Genomic DNA, 18,908 nt, shown 5'->3' with positions numbered 1-18,908 from the left:
TATTAAACCCATATTCATCCACCACCCTTGTTTCCGCTCCTCCATCCATCAGCCTGAAAACCTTCTGGTGGACCAGTGCTCATCGCAGCCCACGGTGAAGCTGACCGACTTTGGTGACGCCGTGCAGCTGAACTCGGCCCACTACGTGCACCCGCTGCTGGGCAGCCCGGAGTTCGCCGCCCCCGAGCTGGTCCTGGGGGAGCCAGCGGCGCTGGCCTCGGACCTGTGGAGCCTGGGCGTGGTGACGTACGTGGTGCTGAGCGGCGCCTCGCCCTTCCTGGACGAGAGCGTGGAGGAGACGTGCCTCAACATCTGCCGGCTGGACTTCAGCTTCCCCGAGGACTACTTCCAGGGCGTGAGCCAGGCGGCGCGCGACTTCGTCTGCTTGCTGCTACGCGCTGAGCCCTGCAAACGTCCGCCCGCTGCCGCCTGCCTCCAGGACCCCTGGCTGCAGCCCGTCACAGGTGGCCGCGCGGCCGAGTGCCTGGACACATCTCGCCTCATCTCGTTCATCGACCGACGCAAGCACCAGAACGACCTCCGACCCCTCGGCGGCATACGGGCCTTCCTGCACAGTAGACTCCAACCCAGGATATGAAATGATCGCCATGATGGAGTAACAAATAAACAAACAACATGAATTTGGATGGGGGGGGTTGGGACATCAAATTTGGCCACAATTGAAGAAGAAGAAAAGAAAAAGAATGATCTCATCCTCTTTCAGCTGCCAATCGTAATAATGTTTTCAGAGGAAGCCTGCGTTCCTCCGTCAATCAGAACCAATCAGAGCCTCAGAGAATGCTAATATTGCTGTTCTCAGCCAATCAAAAAACAAGAAAGAAAAAAAAAAACTCAAGGATCAATAGTCCTGTCTCAGTCCTACGCTGCTGGCTGTTTTTAAACTCACTTGATTTGTAGAATGAACATGATCGGAATTCGGACGAGTTAGTTTGATCATCCGATAATAACTTTCGCCGAGATTCACCGAACAACAGTGCCACACGAGATGGACTTGAATCGACGTGTGGAAAACAGGAGACGAAAAACCCTGCACAAACATGGTGGAGCTATCCTGCGGGGGAAGGCTTCACCAGTTCAAACTAACGTGGAGAACAAAATGGTTTTTATCAATTTTTTTTTTTTTTTTTTTTTTTTTGTCCTTTGCCTGAGCCACAGAGAGCAAGCAGTCCTGCTTTGCGCTTTTACAGTATTCAACTTGAAAACATTTGAGCAAAAGCGAAAAAAGATGAAAGAAATGCCCTTTCATAAAGAGACCATGTATAGGAGAAAAAGATCAAAATAACATAAAGAAACTTCCACGCCTTTTCCAAACTACATTTGAATACACTGAAAGCAAATAAAAGCGAATACATATATATATATATATATATATACATATATGTATGTATATATATGTATATATATGTACATATATGTATGTTCTCAAACAGTACAATTTGAAAATATGCCCTCTGATCAAAGATGGATATTTGGGGAGACTCGCAATGCCAAACTCCCAAGAATGACACTCGGATATCATTACATGTTTTTTAAGCCCAATCAAAGTGTTTTTTGATTGCCTCGCATCATTAGTTCTGAAATCTTATCAGATCGTGACGGATCACTCCACATTTAACAGATTTTAAACTGCTGCAAGTCAAACCTCTCACACGTTAAAAAGAAAGAGTAACAATTAATTTTTTTCGCTTTGACTAGAACATTTTGTGTTGCGCAAATTTAAGATGTATAAGCCTTACTTTGTACATAGACTGTTGTCTGGCCTGTGTCCTTTTCATTTGAAAAATGGTGTCCTGCCACAAAGAGGGTCCTGTAGGCAGGAGAAAGAATCCTGCAGGCGAATGAGATGACCATGGAGCAGGTGAGCTGCTGAGTGGCAGCCAAGAGAGCCAATCAGAAGCAAGAATGGCGAAAGGAAAACAAAAGGAGGGAAGACAGGAAATCTGTAAATGCACTCACATTGTATGTTATGTTTTTCGATTCTTATCATGTGCAATGTTGCGGCTTTAACAGTTTATGCAACTATTTATGAAGACATCTGTTGTATCTGTAATAAATATATAGAAAAGCATGTACTTGGTACTGCAAGTTCTGCTGTTTAGTGGTGTTTTATTTAATCTTTTTTTTTATTATTGTTATTATTTAGTCGAATATTACTTTCCCTGTCATTTCACAGGGTCATGTTTGTCTACATGGCACTTATGCTTCTGTCTGACACTTTTTTTTTAACATAGGTTATTGGCATACCAAAGCCCTCCCAGCTTTACTATGATTTACCATTTTGTTCCTCCTCGCGCATTTCACTGCATTAAGTTATATATTAAAATGCCGTTAAAAGGTGTGTTTACATGTGTTTCTATCATAGCTTTATTTTATTCCTTTTATTGAAGAAACTCCAACTTTAAGCCAGTTGCCCACGTGATAGGCTAACCTGTTCTTATTCAAGTTGAGTTCTCTGCACATCATTTGGGAGGGGTTGGCGTAAGAGGTAGGGGAGGGGGTGTTGGGCCAAATAATGTTCCCCGCTGAATCAGATAATATTGTCAGATTTTGTTTCTGACAGTTGGAGACGTCTTTTGATGGCAAAACATAGGCATGAATGTGATGCCTTTTGAAATTATTTATGTAATTGTCTTGCTTCATACTATTTGTTTTTAATACCAGTATTTTGTTCAATATTTTTTGTTTTGTTTTCTTGTCTAACAGCCTTGCAGTAAGGGCTTGCCGTCGTCGGTGGTAACCATAGCTAGAACCCCGCCACTGGTAGGATTTGTTTTCCGAAAAAAAAGAAAAGAAATATTACAGTAACACACACTCGCACTGATAAGAGATTCTTGCGTAGGACACAGTGGTCAACCTGCATAGTAAGCTGCTACAGTCATATCTGTATGAACGAGAAGTCATTTTGTCCCATGTCCGTCGGCTCGTTCTAAAGAGCGAAGCTCGGCAGAATGTTTTCTCTTTTTTTGCATTATGTTTGGCAGTGGAGAGATTCATGTCTTTCCATAGAGGAAGGAGTGTAAACATGGAGTCATCTGTACAGTCCCATATCATGTCCTCTTAATTTATTCATTGTTGTAAAGTTGTACAGAAGCGGTTAAAACATGGGAACTCGGACTGGATGCATTTTTTTTTTTTTTTTTTTTGCTTGTATTAGCTGTTTTTGTTTGGTTTCTCTATTAGTTCCGATCTCATTGTATTTTATATGTATGTATTATTGTTTTCATTTCCAACAGATTTCAGTTATTTTATACTTTTGCATGTATATTTCTTTGTACAGATGCCATAAGTGTTTACGGGACTTGTGCTGTAAATATTTTCCGTTTTGCCATTTTGTTTCTTTTTGAAATTAAACATCCAGAACATTTCCTCTGCTTCTTATTGTGTTTTGTTCAGGCATTGCATTCTTTTTCTCATTTCTCGTTTTCAACCCATTGAGCAAAACATTTTCATTTGGTGCTTGTTCTGGGCATTGATCTTTATAAGTGAAATAATTTCAGAATTTTTGGTAATTGTCTTGACCACACTGCTAGAAACTAAGACCATTTGCAATCTCATAACAGGGTTGTTCTGCCATCCAAATTCAGAATTGTTATGACACTTGCCCGCCCACAGTGCCAACGGTCACTGAGTGCCAGTGCAGTGCCAACTGAGTTATAACAGGTTTGCTGTTGCACCATATACTGTACGTGCGGAGCCCTTATTAAGTAGAGTTTAAGTTGCTGTTCGCAATTCACAAGCCTGGGCTAATTTTATAAGCTGTATTCTAGAAATGTGTGCGAAAGATTATAACAATAAACAATCATAAAAAAAATGCTCCCCAGACATGGACAGTAGACACATTAGTGGTTCTGGTGTAGATCTCCCTAATTCATGGATGGGATAAATGCAAAGACCAATTCCTTGTATACGTAAGTATACTTGGCCTATAAACCTGATTTACATTTACATTATTATTATTATTATTATTATTATTATTATTAATAATAATAGTAATACATGTCTGCAGACAACCAATCAATTATCTTGTTTCAGAGTAGACTTTGACGAATGCCATGGTAAGTGGTGTATTTGCTGAGGTTGTTCATGGTTTAAGGTGAGAAGCCTAGCAGACCTCATAAAATCTTGACGTCTTCAGACTGTGCTCTCGTAACGAAGTCTTGTAACAAAGTGTCAACATGTATTCTAGTGACTACCTTGTTTTGCCTCCTATGTCACCATCACCAACTGTCACTTTCAGTGAGATGGAATACAATATAATTCAAATTCAGTGTTCATCCCTAAACGCAGTTTTGTGTGCTTACAGCAGCAGGCAGTGGGAGGATATCCTGGTTGAAGTGCTGTTGTCAATAGTGCACTCCTACTGTGCAAGACAGTGCTATTGTTGGCAGTTAGTATCCTGGGAAAACTCTGGAAACCTTTTCCTTGGCATCGGTCAGGAATGCCATCAATGTGCCAACAGCATTATGCTTGCTGTATCTTAGACATGAATATGTTCATGCATCATTTAACTAAACCACCAAAAAAAGAACGTAAAAATTAGTAAAAATATCTCAAGGAATGTTTTGACAAATTGGACTGCTTCCATATCATATTAGTCAGTTGTTTATATGTTTGGATGTTCTCTAACCCTGACTCTTGTCAACAGGAAAAGCTGGTGGCCTCTTTAGGGTACCCACTCTTGCCTGTTCCTCTTAAGGCTATTGAAATATTATGGTAGCCTAAAAACAAACAAATAAAACTGTTCTGCTCTAATCAACTGAAGTGCTAAATATGTATGTGGTATTTGTTAAATGCAGTAATACTGTAGATGTGTGGGGTGTTGCTTTGGTGCGCAATCACATCACAACACTTGATTACTGTATGAAAATCTTGTGCAAAATTAGATAAGTTGGTCAGTGTGTGTAAGGGTGTAGATGTATTGTGACCCTCCACACAGTGGTGTAGTCTGTGATACACAGGACTACACAGTATACCCACTTAAAAAGCATCACCATTTCAGTATACCCACTTAAAATAGGCAAGGATACATATTAACTTTTGGGGTTGATCACTACAGTTAATAAGACATCACAGTATGCCCACTACAGCTAACTAGACTACACCACTGCCTCCACAGTATCGGCAAATGTTTTTGTTTAGCTAGCCTACAGGAAAATTATGAAAGCACAAATAGCACTCCAAGGCCAAATGCCCACACCATCCCACTGTTTGGTGGTTTGCTGCCAAGTGCGGATGGTCTGGCGTTTAAGCCTCAGCCCGGGCATTGAGCTGACACAACTCTCTCCCGTCTACTGCACAATTTCCCCGCTGCGGCCTCACCTCTACCCCGCGGTGCCCCTCGGCCCCTGGCGGCGGCCCCGTGCCAACCGTGGCAGGCGGGCGAGGTGGACGAGTGAGTGAGCTGAGTGGGTCAGGTTGCTGCGACTGGGCAGCAGCTCTCCCCATTTCTGCATGCCGAGTGCTTACTGGGACCCCGTGTTGGCCCGGAGCTGTTTGGAATAGCATTAGCGCGTAGCTTAGTTTGTTGAATAATGCAGGTTGTTAATGAAATGCTTTGGATGGGGCCTTATTTCTGAGAAGGACCAAGTTTAGGACAACAATATGTTTGTTTTTGTTTTTTTAGTCTTCTGAGTACACAGGGTTTCACAGTAAGATGCTAGAGAACAACTGGATGTTGGATTGGGAGGACTTTATTGTTTGTTTGTGAACACTACAGTGTCTTTCTTTGAGTGCACACCATAAAAAGACAGAAGAGATGATGCATGTTTTACAAGAAAAGCGAAAAGTATACAACTTTTTACACAGTCTTTAGTCCTTAAATAAACATGGATTATCACAATGGCATGACATTCACAACGTGATACATGTGGTTTTTAAACAAAAGCATGAAAAGAAAAGTTTGGGTACAGAGGAGCAAAAGGCAAGCACAATGCCTGATTATGTTTGTCTCAAGGAGATTCCCTTAAACTGGACCAAAACCAAAGGGTTCCTATTGCACTGGGTGGGACTTTGGGAATAAAATGTCCGGCGAGGTGCCAATGATTTCCTCTGCATGATTTGGGTTCAATTGCGCTCATTCCGCTGATCTAGTCTGTGCAGGGCCAGTTTATCCCTACAAGGGAAGGAGCTCTTGGATGGCTGGATGGGAAAATGGACTCAACGGCTAAAACAAAAACGCCAGGATGGGGCAAGGTGCCGGGGATTACATCATACTGTCTATGAACCAAATGTACTGGAAGATTGGTATCCATGTGTGGAATGCCCAGCGGTAGCTAACATAGCTTATTATGGCAATGTGATACAAAAATAAATACAAAGAGAATGTGGTACCAAAGATATTTTCTTTATTAGAATACTTTGAAAGAGAAACTGGCTGCTCACACAAGAAACAGTTAGCCACTGGTGTGGCAGTGATCTCTGATTGCCTCATAAAAGAAGAGGAAGAAGAACTCAGTGGAAATGGTGATGGTTATAAAACGAACTGTAACAGGTCAGACTATTGTGCACATTCAGTGCATGTGTTAGATTACAACAGAAAAGTTCAAGACATGGTTCTGCACATCTCCGGCTACTTAAATGTCAAAACGGCATCTATGTTATGCAATTAATTCCATAGCAATTGAGGCTCTAGAAACCCCTGAAAGGCCACTGTGTTGTTTGTTGTCTCTTTTTTTTTGTTGCAAAAAGTTAATAATTTTTGTTTGTTGCATTCTTTAATATTTTTTTTATCCTCCAATCACTTTTGGAGATGCAAGGGTCTCAAAAAGTAAGTGAGTAAATGTTAATGCTTGTGTGACATATCCACTCAGACCAGACCAGACGGATAGTCCATCTAAAGCCTCTGTAAGGCCACGGAGGGGATTTGGCATACTTCCATGTTCATTTTCTGTTTTCCAGCATTGCTTTCACATTCCTAATCAATTCTTTGCATACCACTTGAATTGTATGAGAATCCCAAACTAGTCTGGATAAGTTAACTCTGAGTAATAGGGCTCTTCTTTTTCTTGAAGTTTACTACTTACTCTAGGTTAATTTACCTGGAATAGTCACCAAACCAAACTCTTGGGATTCGGCCCTGGTATGCGTGAAGATCAGTGAGTATGTGTCAGTGACGTGTGTGTGTGTGTGTGTGTGTGTGTCCGTGTCCGTGTGAGTCCGTGTGTGAGTGCGTGCGCATTTCTGTCAGTTTTGCTCTCTACCTCTCTCTACCAGTGAGAGAGAAGTATGTGTTAGGGGGATGCGTGCGTGTGTGCATGTTGCTATGGTTAGGCATGGTGATAGGAGTGAAGGGCAAATACGTGGGCCATTCATGGAAGAAAAACATTGCATGACAGTAAGGTCAACACATGCATAGGACATGCACTCTTTGTCAAAGGGCAACTCTAACAGTCTCAGTGACTGGTGAACAATAACTGTCACGGCAGCCCACTCTCATTGGTGGATATTAGCCAAACAAACATCTGCTCTGTGCCTCCTGTTGACTGTATAAACTGGTATCAGATGTAGGAGTGTTTACATTTTTTTTTTTTTTTCCTTATTTGTTCCATTGCAGTCATCGCATACTGTAGTAATTGGAATCAGTGGAGAGATGTGACACAGGGGAGATTGTACAGGTCATTGTGGTCATTGTACTGCTCTCTAAACAAACAAAATGCAACAAAAGCGAAACAAAGCACCGTTTTTTTTTTTTCACAGAGGTCAATCACTAAAAAGAAAAAAAATACAGCAAAGGTGAAGGTAAACAACAGCAATGGTCTTGTAAGGTTAATACTTGACTCCTTTAACACTTTACAGGATAACAGATTAAGACGTTCTTATGCTCGATTTGCATCAAAGAGAGGCCAAATCATAGTTTTTCTTTTTTGGTTTCCAAGTGAATCAAGTTGTTGAAACATCTCTTACACGGACACTGCTTCCTACATAATTGCTCCACAAGACAGCTCTCAGGGCTCCAGACAAGCAACCTTTTAATCATTGTTGTCTACCTGTTCGCCTGTCTTTCTTTTATCTCTCACCAAATTGGAATGAGTGACAGGACCAACATTTGAAACATCAAGGCTGTGATATATGGTCGGTGTGCAGCTGGCGTTCGGTCTGCAGAGAGCGCTTTTAAGGGAATGTAAAGCAGGTGGTCCTCCGGCAGAAACCATCGGAATTTCGTCTCCACAACAATTATCCCTCAATCGCTCCGTCATGTTTTTCTCAGATGGGGAATGTGGTCGTAACCATCAAGCGCTGTTTTTGCATAACTTGATTTACGACCTCATCCATCATATTTACATGAGTCTGAAGACTAGATAACTAAAGCCAGCGTGATTTTACATGGAGATCTATTTATGAAGGGTGAAGGTTGTTTTTTTTTTGTTTGGGTCTACATTCTACCAATGAGCAGAGCTACCACAAAATCATATCCATATATATTTATATAGATAGATAACTTTATATAACAATATTATAGAGTACTCACATCTAGGCTATGGTTTGGTAATAAATTATTGGTCAACTCCAACTCTGATTGAGAAGCTTATATTACTGTAACCCTCTGTTCTTATCCAGTGTGTTTGAGCTCTAGGTTTGGGGGAATGTGGGAAGTGTTTACCAACTAGTGGTGTGCCAATCCTCTACGACAGATATGAAGTACAAGTGAGTCAGAAAAATAATATGTGACCATTCAGGTTGTTTAGTGATACACACTCACACATACACACACACACACACACACACACACACTCTCTTTCACACACATACGAATACACATTGAAATTGCAGTGGTACTTGGAGAAACATTAGATTCACTGCCACATCTAAACACAGGTGAGTACTTTACCCAACTAGAGGCCCTCTATATTGTAGCAGTTGCCCTAATCTCGTCTGGGTTTTACAATTGTCCCAACTGTCCACCAGGAGGTTACAACATTTAGCGACTATCATTGCATGACACAGAGGCAGCTATAAACGTTGTGATCCGAAAGCGATCCGAAGATCAGCTGTTTCGATATTGGCGTAAAGCCATAACAATAGGAGAAGAGCTGTACATTGCAGCTGTGAAAGAGGAACAGTGGGGGAATTGCGCTCTCTCCACACACAAGGAAGGCTGACGACATCATAGATGCTCTTTGGAATAGCAGTGTGTCCTGAGAGGTTAACTGCTGGGGGGTTGTAGGACTTCTATTTATAACCCTGGAGTTGCCAGGGAAAGGTGGGATTGTGGAAGTTTGACAGAAGGGCGGGGGCGAGTGTCTGGAGCGTGCGTCTACTTGCGCCGGCCGTGATGGTGGTTGTGGTGGTTGTGCATGTCTTCCATGGTCACACGTCCCCACACACCGATCACAAAGGCCTCGATCTGACACTCGTTCTCCCCGCGGGCAATCCGGAAGTAGCCGTTCTCACCCCAGTCTTTGCCCCAAGAGTTTCCGGCAAGCTGTCAAGAGGAAAGGAGAATATGAGGCATATGAGAAAATGACCAATTGTGACAACCTTACCATTCGTAACTTTTTGCTTTTTTTGATTAATGTTTGCACTGCCTCTTTACCTTAGTTCAATTTTATTCCTATTGATTTGCTGTACACCTGTGTGCCTATAAAAGGTTGTTTACTGTATTGTGGGTATTGATGGGATACTGGATTTTAGAGTAGATATTGCCGCCTTTGTTTTCTCTTTATTTTCTTTGTGTGCCACTACATTCTCCATCTCCACCCATGTACTGTACGTACATACAACACACACTTTTTATGATGGCTTCATGGTTATCTTATTTTTGTAAATATGTAATTAGCTAAATAAACTCTTTATTTTTTCTCCTAAATGGTATGTGCCATTTCCTTTTGTTGCGTCCTTTGAACCGGGTCTTAAAAAAATGGGGTCTCATCCATTATAGCATACATATATCTCACATACACCTTGATATCTATCATTAATCATATATTGTATATATAGGTTGTTCCTCGTTGGTGGAACACACTGCCAGTTCCTACAAGGGCAGGGACATCCTTTTCCACTTTCAAAAAACTCCTGAAGACCCAGCTCTTTAGAGAACATCTACTCTCATAGCAACACTTACAACAAGTCTTACTGATCCTAGCACTCACCAGCCGTTTTAAACTGACAAGTAACTGTTAAAAACAGCACTCACCAACGCACTTATTCTTACTGTACTCTAATGTTTTTTTAAACTGTCCTAAAATTGTGAGAATTGTTCTAAAACTTACTGTTTACCATGTTGTTAGTCGCTTTGGTTAAAAAGCGTCAGCCAAATGTAATGTAATGTAATGTATAATAAGATGATTGTATTGCTTACATAGTATGATAAGACATGGACTTTCTAAATCAAAATCTTTAATATAATTGACTTACCCAATACTTCCGTGTTCCATCATGGGTTACCACCTCTCCCCATCTGAAATACAGTAATGGAATAAACATATTTATATATAAAACTCCCAATGTAACATCAACCTTATTTTTCCTCTAAGATAAAAAACAGGATATATCTATAAATATGGACACAAACAGGACACACTGTATGAACTCTATTGTCCCATCAATGTCATGCTCCATATCTAAAAACAACGTCACTCGGGAGAAGTCTCTCTGTCAGGACAAAAATACATTGGCTTGTTGGTATGTGTCTGTCACCTTTGAACACTGGGGCATGCGACTGACCAATGTCTTTCCGTTCTTGGAAAAAAATAAATCCTGCAGGAATGTCCACACCTGGGAAACCCTTTGAGTGCGTGAGGAAGGAAGAGAGAATGGACGGAACAGCGAAACTAATGGGGTGAAATGCCGACGAGGCGGTGTCCCTCACTCCCACCCTTCTCTCTTAAGGAGCAAAACACCTTTCATCTGCCAAACAGCCTCCTGGCACAAATACGTGTTTGCAAGAGCACACAAACGCAGCGCCTGCCCAGTGACGCCACGGAATTCCCCATGCCTCGTTCTCCTTCACAGACGAGAGAGGAAGGACACGATAGAAGGCAGGAAGCCCTTCTTCCCACACTTATACACCCACACACACACACGAACACACATATATATATACACACAGACACTCTCCCCGCCCCACCAGTCAAAGGCACGTCATTGTCAAGTCAAGTGGCGCCCAGTCCTCTAACTAGCCAAGAGGGGCCACGGGTGGTGGTGGCGGTTGTTCTTGTTTCGGCTAATTCTGCGTATCGTCTTGTTTTTCTGTTTGTCCTGGAGAATGTTCCATTGGCCCTCAGGGCCTGTTAAGACTGCATTTTAGACCATTCCAAACCCACACAGGTCCAAAGCCATGTTCTAATCTCAAACCACCCTTTCCCCTGTGCTATTTCCGGGGCTGTGGGAGGCAGTGTTCCTTGAGGGGGGAACAACTTTTTCCTCAACGTGAGAGCAGAATGTTGGAAAAACATCTTGGTCTTTTTTCTCTTGCTAAACTTGCAGGCATCCAACCAAACTCTGGTATGTCTGACCAGCTACTTTACCCCCAACCCGACCCCAATGTCCCCAATGTCACCAAAGTCCCAGGCCCAGCCATCACCTACACTACCGGTCAAAAGTTTGGGGTCACTTAGAAATGTCCATTCCACTCCATTTTTTTTTTTATCAGGGCAGCAGTTTTCAGATTACATTATGTGCTAATTTCAAAAGGGTTCTCGACTGTTATAGAAAGAAATGGCTGATCTTTAATGCAATATCTACATTTCCCATTATCAGCAACCGTTCATCCAATGTTCCAAAGGCACATTCTGTTTACTAATCTGATATAATTTTAAAAGGCTAACTGAGAAAACATTGGGAGAACCCTTTTGCAATTATGTAATCTGAAAACTGATGCCCTGATTAAAAAAAACAATGCAACTGATCTCAGCTGGTATTCTCTCTATAATAGAGTGAAATGGACATTTCTGAGTGACCCCAAACTTTTGACCGGTAGTGTATATAATTTGGCACTGCAGTTTAGTGTTTTCAGTAGCCATATGCTTTTGGCCACAGTGCCACAACACTTTCCTTCATTCGTGTTTTTATCTCTCATCTCCACCCCAGTCTAACCCACACCTGTCCTGTGAACAATCACGTACATACCAAAGTCGCCCCCCCACCACCCCCCACCCCAGCCCTCTCCTGACCTCTTTTAGGGTGGGGGGGGTTGGGGGGGCTGATGTTGACGTGGTGGTGATGGTGGATGTGGTGGTGGTGGAGGGGAGCCGTTATTCTTCCCTGTCCGGTACAGTTTGGGATCATCCTGTCAGACAATGGCGCTTCCAGCAGACTGGGCACCAATGTGCTTTCCACAAACTTTCCCAGGCCCTGGGCTTAGCCCGACGCAGCGTGGTGGGATTTGCAGCCGTGCAAACAGACGCGCTGCCACCCGTCTCTCCCCAAATCCACCCCCTCGACCCTCATCGCATGCACAACATCTCTCCCTCCCCTCTGCCTCTCGGACCACCGCAATCACCACCTCAACTCATCCCTTTCACCCCCACACACACACACACACACACACACAACAAACACACACACACACACACAAACACAAACACACACACACACACACACACTCAGTGCCTCCTGTCCACAGCCCACTGCAGCCAAAAGAACCGCACCGTCAGCAAGCGACAAAGTTAGAAGAAAAGATCGCATCACCACAGCCCACACCCACACACACATACAGTACACACACACACACTCGTCAGACCATTATCCACTGTGGAGCACATCATCACACACCCCACCCTCCACTTCAGACCAATGAGAAAACAAATGGCAGATCACTGGCACAGACCAAGGCATAAGCTCACGTCTGCAAACAATCCACAAGTTCAAACAGCGTTGAGTGCATTATCCAATTACGGGGTTACGAAAGCGCTGTCCTACGCAGCATTACACAATGCCATTACTCCACAAAATAACATCTTTCTGCACAGTGGCTTGCTTCCATGCCTTGACTAGCTTGACTAGCCCTTGACTAGCTTGGTACGGTCATGGTAGGCATTAATTATGTTGACTCACAGACTCACGGCCTCATTGCATACATCTTTTACATAGACACTGTGTACTATTCAAATCCCTGACTTTACCTTACAGAGACACTGGTCTGGATATGTAAACCAGGGTTGTGCACAATTCGAATTGCAATTCTGCTTCCTGTTTGCTACCTCAATTGAAATGCAAGTGCAATTCAAGAACTGAATTGGAATTTAAGAGCCAGTTTCAATTGAATTCTGGAATTTTGCACAAGCCTGCACAAGTAAACAGATACCAAGTTAACATTGTGATACAGATGAGCAGCAGACACAAGTTTGAGATGACATACAATATACATATATCTCTGTATAACCCAGATTTTCATTGTCTCATGTAGCTTTACTGAATGACAGACTCAAGACAAGATCAAGACCCAAGATCTCAGGACAGACCCACTTTCCATCTCTCTCTCCATCTATCTCTAAGCCATCATGAAGGAGCCACCTGGACTGTCCACACACACTCAGAAAGGTACTGTATGTGTTTACAGGGGGGAAACTGCTGCTCTCCTCAGCCTAATTTAAAGGCAGTACTGTGGCCTTTTCTCTAGCACTTTCACTGCACTCTCCCTACTCTATGGCTTCTCTCTGTCTCTCTTTCTTTCTCTCTCTCTCTCTCTCTCTCTCTCTCTCTCTCTCTCTCTCTTTCTTTCTCTCTGTGTTTCTTCTTTACCTTTCCCACCCTATATTTCTCTCTGGCTGTGTCTGATTATGGCTTGTGTAAGCATTACTGATATGGTATTGATAATAATGTATTGATTTTCTGTATTGTGTACAATGTATTGAAGTCTATCTCTTTCTCTGTCTCTACCTCCTTTTCTCTCTCTCGGTCTCTCTCTCTCCCCCTTCCTCTGTTTTCCTCTCTGTGTGGTTAGGAGACGGAATGCAGTGCTGATGCACTGCTGAAGTGGGCGCAGAGTGAGGCTGCTGCTCTCAGACAGGTATGAGCGTGTGTGTGTGTGCATGTGTGTGTGTGTGTGTGTGTGTGTGTGTGTGTGTGTGTTGGAGGGGGGACTGGCTGGGGTATGTCTGTGTGTGTGTTGGGTGGGGGGACTGGCTGGGGTATGTCTGTGTGTGTGTTGGGTGGGGGGACTGGCTGGGGTATGTCTGTGTGTGTGTGGGGGGGGGACTGGGGGGGGGACTGTGCTGTGGGTACTGTCTGTCTGTGTGTGTGGGGGGGGGGACTGGCTGGGGTATGTCTGTGTGTGTGTTGGGTGGGGGGACTGGCTGGGGTATGTCTCTGTGTGTGTTGGGTGGGGGGACTGGCTGGGGTATGTCTGTGTGTGTGTTGGGTGGGGGGACTGGCTGGGGTATGTCTCTGTGTGTGTTGGGTGGGGACTGGCTGGGGTATGTCTGTGTGTGTGTTGGGTGGGGGACTGGCTGGGGTATGTCTCTGTGTGTGTGTTGGGTGGGGGACTGGCTGGGGTATGTCTGTGTGTGTGTTGGGTGGGGGGACTGGCTGGGGTATGTCTGTGTGTGTGTTGGGTGGGGGGACTGGCTGGGTGGGGTATGTCTGTGTGTGTTGGGTGGGGGGACTGGCTGGGTGGGTCTGTGTGTGTTGGGTGGGGGGGACTGGCTGGGGGGGGCATGTCTCTGTGTGTGGGGTGGGGGACTGGCTGGGTGGGGTATGTCTCTGTGTGTGTTGGGTGGGGGTGGGGGGTATGTCTCTGTGTGTGTTGGGTGGGGGTGGGAGGTAACAACCAAGGTGAAGGGATCCAGGTGTAGTGTCTGCCCACATTTTTCTGGGGACAAAGAGCATGTCTGGGACATGAAAGCCTGGAGCGGTGGAGCGTCTCTTTGGAGTCTAAACAGAGGACTAAAGGCTTTTACCCTTACCTGTGTTAAAAAGCCAGTCATCAGCACCAAGGCATATGGCTTGGTCCAATTTACCACTTCAGTTAAAAACGGATATATGGTTGCTTTTCAAGAATCTAAAACTGTTAATAATTTACTACTAATAGTAAATTAATAATTAAACTAATACTAATTTACTACTAATAATTTACTAGTACCTGTACCTCACGTTTGTGCCAGGATTCTTACTTTGTTTGACTACCTCAAGTTCATGTAAAAATTTAAATATTGATGTTTTTAATAATTAAAAAAAAACCTTCAGTGAAAAATGAATGCATGGTTGTTATGAATGATGACTGCAACAACATGGGATTTTCTTTTTTAATCTTAATCCACAAATACCCAAGCCTTTGTATTTGTGTATATTTCTTTTACTTTTGTTTTGAAAGCTGAACTCCTCACCCTGAGGTAAGATTATGTGGCTGTAGACTACTCACCCTATGATCCTGACCGAATGTGTGCCATGCTTGCGGTAATGAGGGAGCTTCTGGTAGTTCACGTCTGTGTGCCGATAGATCCCACTCTTGTAAACAAAGAAATCCTCATGGACTTCCAGGATGGCTGGAGAATGACGGCAAGCAAATAAACAAAGTGAATAAGTGAATGACAATGAATGAAACCAAACAAATAAAAAAAAAAAAAACAAGTAAATGAAAATGAACAGAAAAAACCCAAAACAAATAAATATACAAATAAGCAGACATATGATGTGCACAATAAAACGTGTTCCTACATGAACCATCGCTGCCCCTTGGGGGATTTTAATGGTTGTGTAGTTTGGTCTGCCTCATCATGATATGCCACTTTTGTACTCATGAACAACCTCAGTGGAAATGTATTTAGTCATGATGAAAGACTGAAACAATAGGGTATTGAGCTGGGTGTGTTTTGGCAGGGCACCTCTGCTCATTTTCAGTCCCACAAAGGTAGACCCCTACGGAAGTACTGCTTGTCTTTGAAGCATGTTTTAAAGAACAATTATCCACCCTAATGGATCAAAGAAGGGTTTTGGCTGAGGGGGGGTCCATTTTGACCCCTTCAGTAGCAATTGTTCTCAAGAGTTTAGCGGAGCTGTGCTCTCTTTGACTTTCAAAGCTTGGAAGCAAAGTCCGGAAAGCGCCTGACATCATATTGTGAGGACTGACTGTACAGTACCTCTCCTCAAAGTCCATTTGAGTGTGCCAAGATTACTTCCCATGGCAAAACAAAATATGTACATATATAATTACATGCACACCGCAAGAGATTTGAACAGAGATATCGCTGTGTAACACAAACACACACACACACTTACTGGCACATACAGTTTAAGGGGACCACTGACTTTTTTGGACTGAATTTACAGACTCATAATGAAACAAAAACAGCCAAAAGAAACACCATGAGTGAAGATGGAGATGGCTCTTTGAAGTCCTCAGTTCGACCATTCAACATTTTGCCCTCCACTATCTCTTTCAGTAAATAGCTGCCAGTGTTACAGTTTGTATTTTTTTCAGACTGATTCAATTTGTATGTTTTCTCTCACTTCCTAACTCTCTTCCCTCCATGGAGAGGATTTGTTAATTTGTCCATTCTTTCTTTCCCTCTCTCTCTCTCTCTCTCTCTCTCTCTTTCTCTCTCTCTCATGTTGCATATACAGAGGTTAGGACAGGATGTGTCTCCTAACATCCCATGAATCATCACCAGGATGGAATGTGGAATACGGTTTTGTTCCGTGTCAGCAGAGAGATGATTGGGGTCAGAGTTTAGCTCATCTCCAGCGGCGACAGCACAAGGGTCATCGGGGGGAAAGGACAAGTCACAAGTTCATCAAGATGATGCACTTCAGTTCGCTACTCCTCAGAGGAATGCCATTTGCGTGGTGTGATGTTTTAACATGCTGAAACTAGATGTCTCAATGCTTGGGCTTTTAGAACTTAAGAGAACCATTTACTGACGTCAATTACATCTTTAATTGGTGTCTGCTTTATGCTTACTTTGGTCAAACAAATGACTCCCTAAAAAAAACAATTTAAGGACTTACTCTCCTTGAACACACACACACACACACACACACACACACACACACACCACACACACATACTTTATTTACCTTGCACTGGACCATTATCCATGATCTCCTTCATGATTTCTTTCTCCTGTAAAGATGAGACGTGTACAGAAATTATCAGTGAGTGAAAAATCTATGGCGATAACAGATTATCAAAATAATGACTATGACTTAATACCACTTAGTTATTGACTCTGTGGATTACAATGTTTGAGGTGGTGAAAGTAAACCGATTTATAGCCTTTTTCTTGGCCTCATCAGTCTAGATGTGATATCTACAGGAAAGCCTGAGGGGCACTGAAATTAAAATAATAGTTGTGAACCCCCTACAGTCACTCTCTCACTCCCTTTTTGCCTCACCAACAACAACCACATGTTGCATTTATATAGCGCTTTTCTAGACAATCAAAGCACTTCACAGTGAAGGGGGAACCTCACTAACCACCACTAATGAGTCTCTTCCCATTCTTGTGGCTTGGTAGCGATGCTGACTCCATCAGGGTGGAGTTAGAGGGTGTGTTGTGTGGCTCCATCAGGGTGGAGTTAGAGGGTGTGTTGTGTGGCTCTCAGCTTTTCCCAGAGCTGATTTATGGTCGGATTTTGTGAGAGCTCTCGCAGACTGCAGGTAATATCCCAATATAGCCTGGCGGATTAATAAACAGACCTACAAATTGCTTGTATGATGTCGCATCCCGCTAAGACTGCGGTCCAGTCTGAGTAGCCAGGCCAGGAAGTGGTATTTGAGTGGAAGTAATACTGTGGAATAGACCCTTTCAACAATAAAAACAAAAACAATGCTTGAACGTTCTATTTGGGCCCCAATCTACTTCCTCTGCATTAAGATAACATATGGAATGTTAAAAAGGAAGTCTTGTGGGGCCAACTATGATGCTGATCATGGAACTCTCTTGAAAGGGTCTATAGTCTGGAACATTCCAACCAAACATTACCCACATTAGCCATCACGCCTATCCTGTGTTTGTTTGCTATTATCCCATAAGGGATAAACACACTTCACTAGGAAATTAACTGTTATCTGAAGTGTAAACAAGCTGTGTTGTTGTACAGTCAGAGGGTCTCCAGAGTTTCCTTGTACTCATATGAGGACAAACAAGGGCTCGTGCACTGGATTACAAGCCCAAGGAGCGACCAGAGAGGTGTGCTAAGCATACGTAAGCCCCTTATTATATAACGATAAGATTCAAGATTTTTGTGTGTGAGAGAGAATCATCTGGACCAGCAGCAAGCTTAAGCTGTCACGAGATTCCAGACAAAAGGTGGAATATCCCAATTCAGAGGCCAAGAAGTCTTTGCCGGTCTTTCCAGACAAACCACCTGTCTTTGTGAAAACTGGTCTATTTTTGAGCTAATTTGCAGGATTTACGGATGAAATCATGTTAAACCTACTCAACCAGAACTCTCTCACGCTGCTACAACTCTCTAGAAAAAAAATCTGCACAATGAATCAAAAACTGTATCGGTGCTAAAAGCGTGTGTGACCTACAGGGTAGGTATCGGAAGATTGTGAACTCAATTTCAGACACGATCTAACCTAGTTACATCCTAGTCCAGTACTGTCCTCGCAGTTGATTAGCATTAAATCACTCTGGACAAGAAAATCTGCTAAATGACTGATGATAATAATAAGGATATTGATGAATACTAAAAAGGGGAGTCTTACGTTGGTGGAGAGCCTGTATGGAGGTGTGGACTGGTAGATGTCATTGTTGTAGGTGTGGGTGTTGGGGCAGCGCGCGGTGGCCTGCCTCTTGCCTCTGCCCACCGAGCGACTGTGCATCATGCAGTGGGCCCTCTCTGATGGGGTCTGCTCGGGAGGGGAGAAGGGGTAGCACTCCTCCGTCACCACCCTGGGAAAGAGAGAGAGAGAGATAGAGAGAGAGATCAGATGAGTGTGGGTATAAAGACTTAATAAGATCTTTATAAACTCTACCTTCAGGCTTAGTAAGCTCTTAATA

General features: G+C 43.1%; 2 protein-coding genes across 13 annotated transcripts in view; one reads left to right on the top strand and one right to left on the bottom strand.

Annotated features, from left to right (window-relative positions):
- The window catches only part of trioa (trio Rho guanine nucleotide exchange factor a), a 113,194-nt gene extending 109,808 nt beyond the window's left edge, over window positions 1-3,386 (top strand). For all 12 annotated transcript variants that reach the window (XM_048230318.1, XM_048230313.1, XM_048230319.1 and 9 more), the window contains one exon: window positions 53-3,386. In XM_048230318.1, coding sequence (XP_048086275.1) covers window positions 53-598 — 546 coding nt within the window. In that variant the 3' untranslated portion in view covers window positions 599-3,386. The remainder of the gene's footprint in view (window positions 1-52) is intronic.
- Window positions 3,387-6,348: 2,962 nt separating this feature from the next.
- Window positions 6,349-18,908, bottom strand: part of tinagl1 (tubulointerstitial nephritis antigen-like 1) — a 35,205-nt gene continuing 22,645 nt past the window's right edge. Inside the window, exons 8-12 of the mRNA XM_048229590.1 lie at window positions 18,614-18,800; window positions 16,975-17,020; window positions 15,320-15,443; window positions 10,375-10,417; window positions 6,349-9,442 (exon numbers count right to left, since the gene is read on the bottom strand). Coding sequence (XP_048085547.1) covers window positions 9,275-9,442; window positions 10,375-10,417; window positions 15,320-15,443; window positions 16,975-17,020; window positions 18,614-18,800 — 568 coding nt within the window. The 3' untranslated portion in view covers window positions 6,349-9,274. The remainder of the gene's footprint in view (window positions 9,443-10,374; window positions 10,418-15,319; window positions 15,444-16,974; window positions 17,021-18,613; window positions 18,801-18,908) is intronic.

The sequence above is a fragment of the Alosa alosa genome, chromosome 20, assembly GCF_017589495.1.
Source record: "Alosa alosa isolate M-15738 ecotype Scorff River chromosome 20, AALO_Geno_1.1, whole genome shotgun sequence".
Taxonomy (NCBI): Eukaryota; Metazoa; Chordata; class Actinopteri; order Clupeiformes; family Clupeidae; genus Alosa; species Alosa alosa.
The sequence above is the reverse complement of the archived record's forward strand: the minus strand, read 5'-3'. Positions and strand labels throughout refer to the sequence as shown.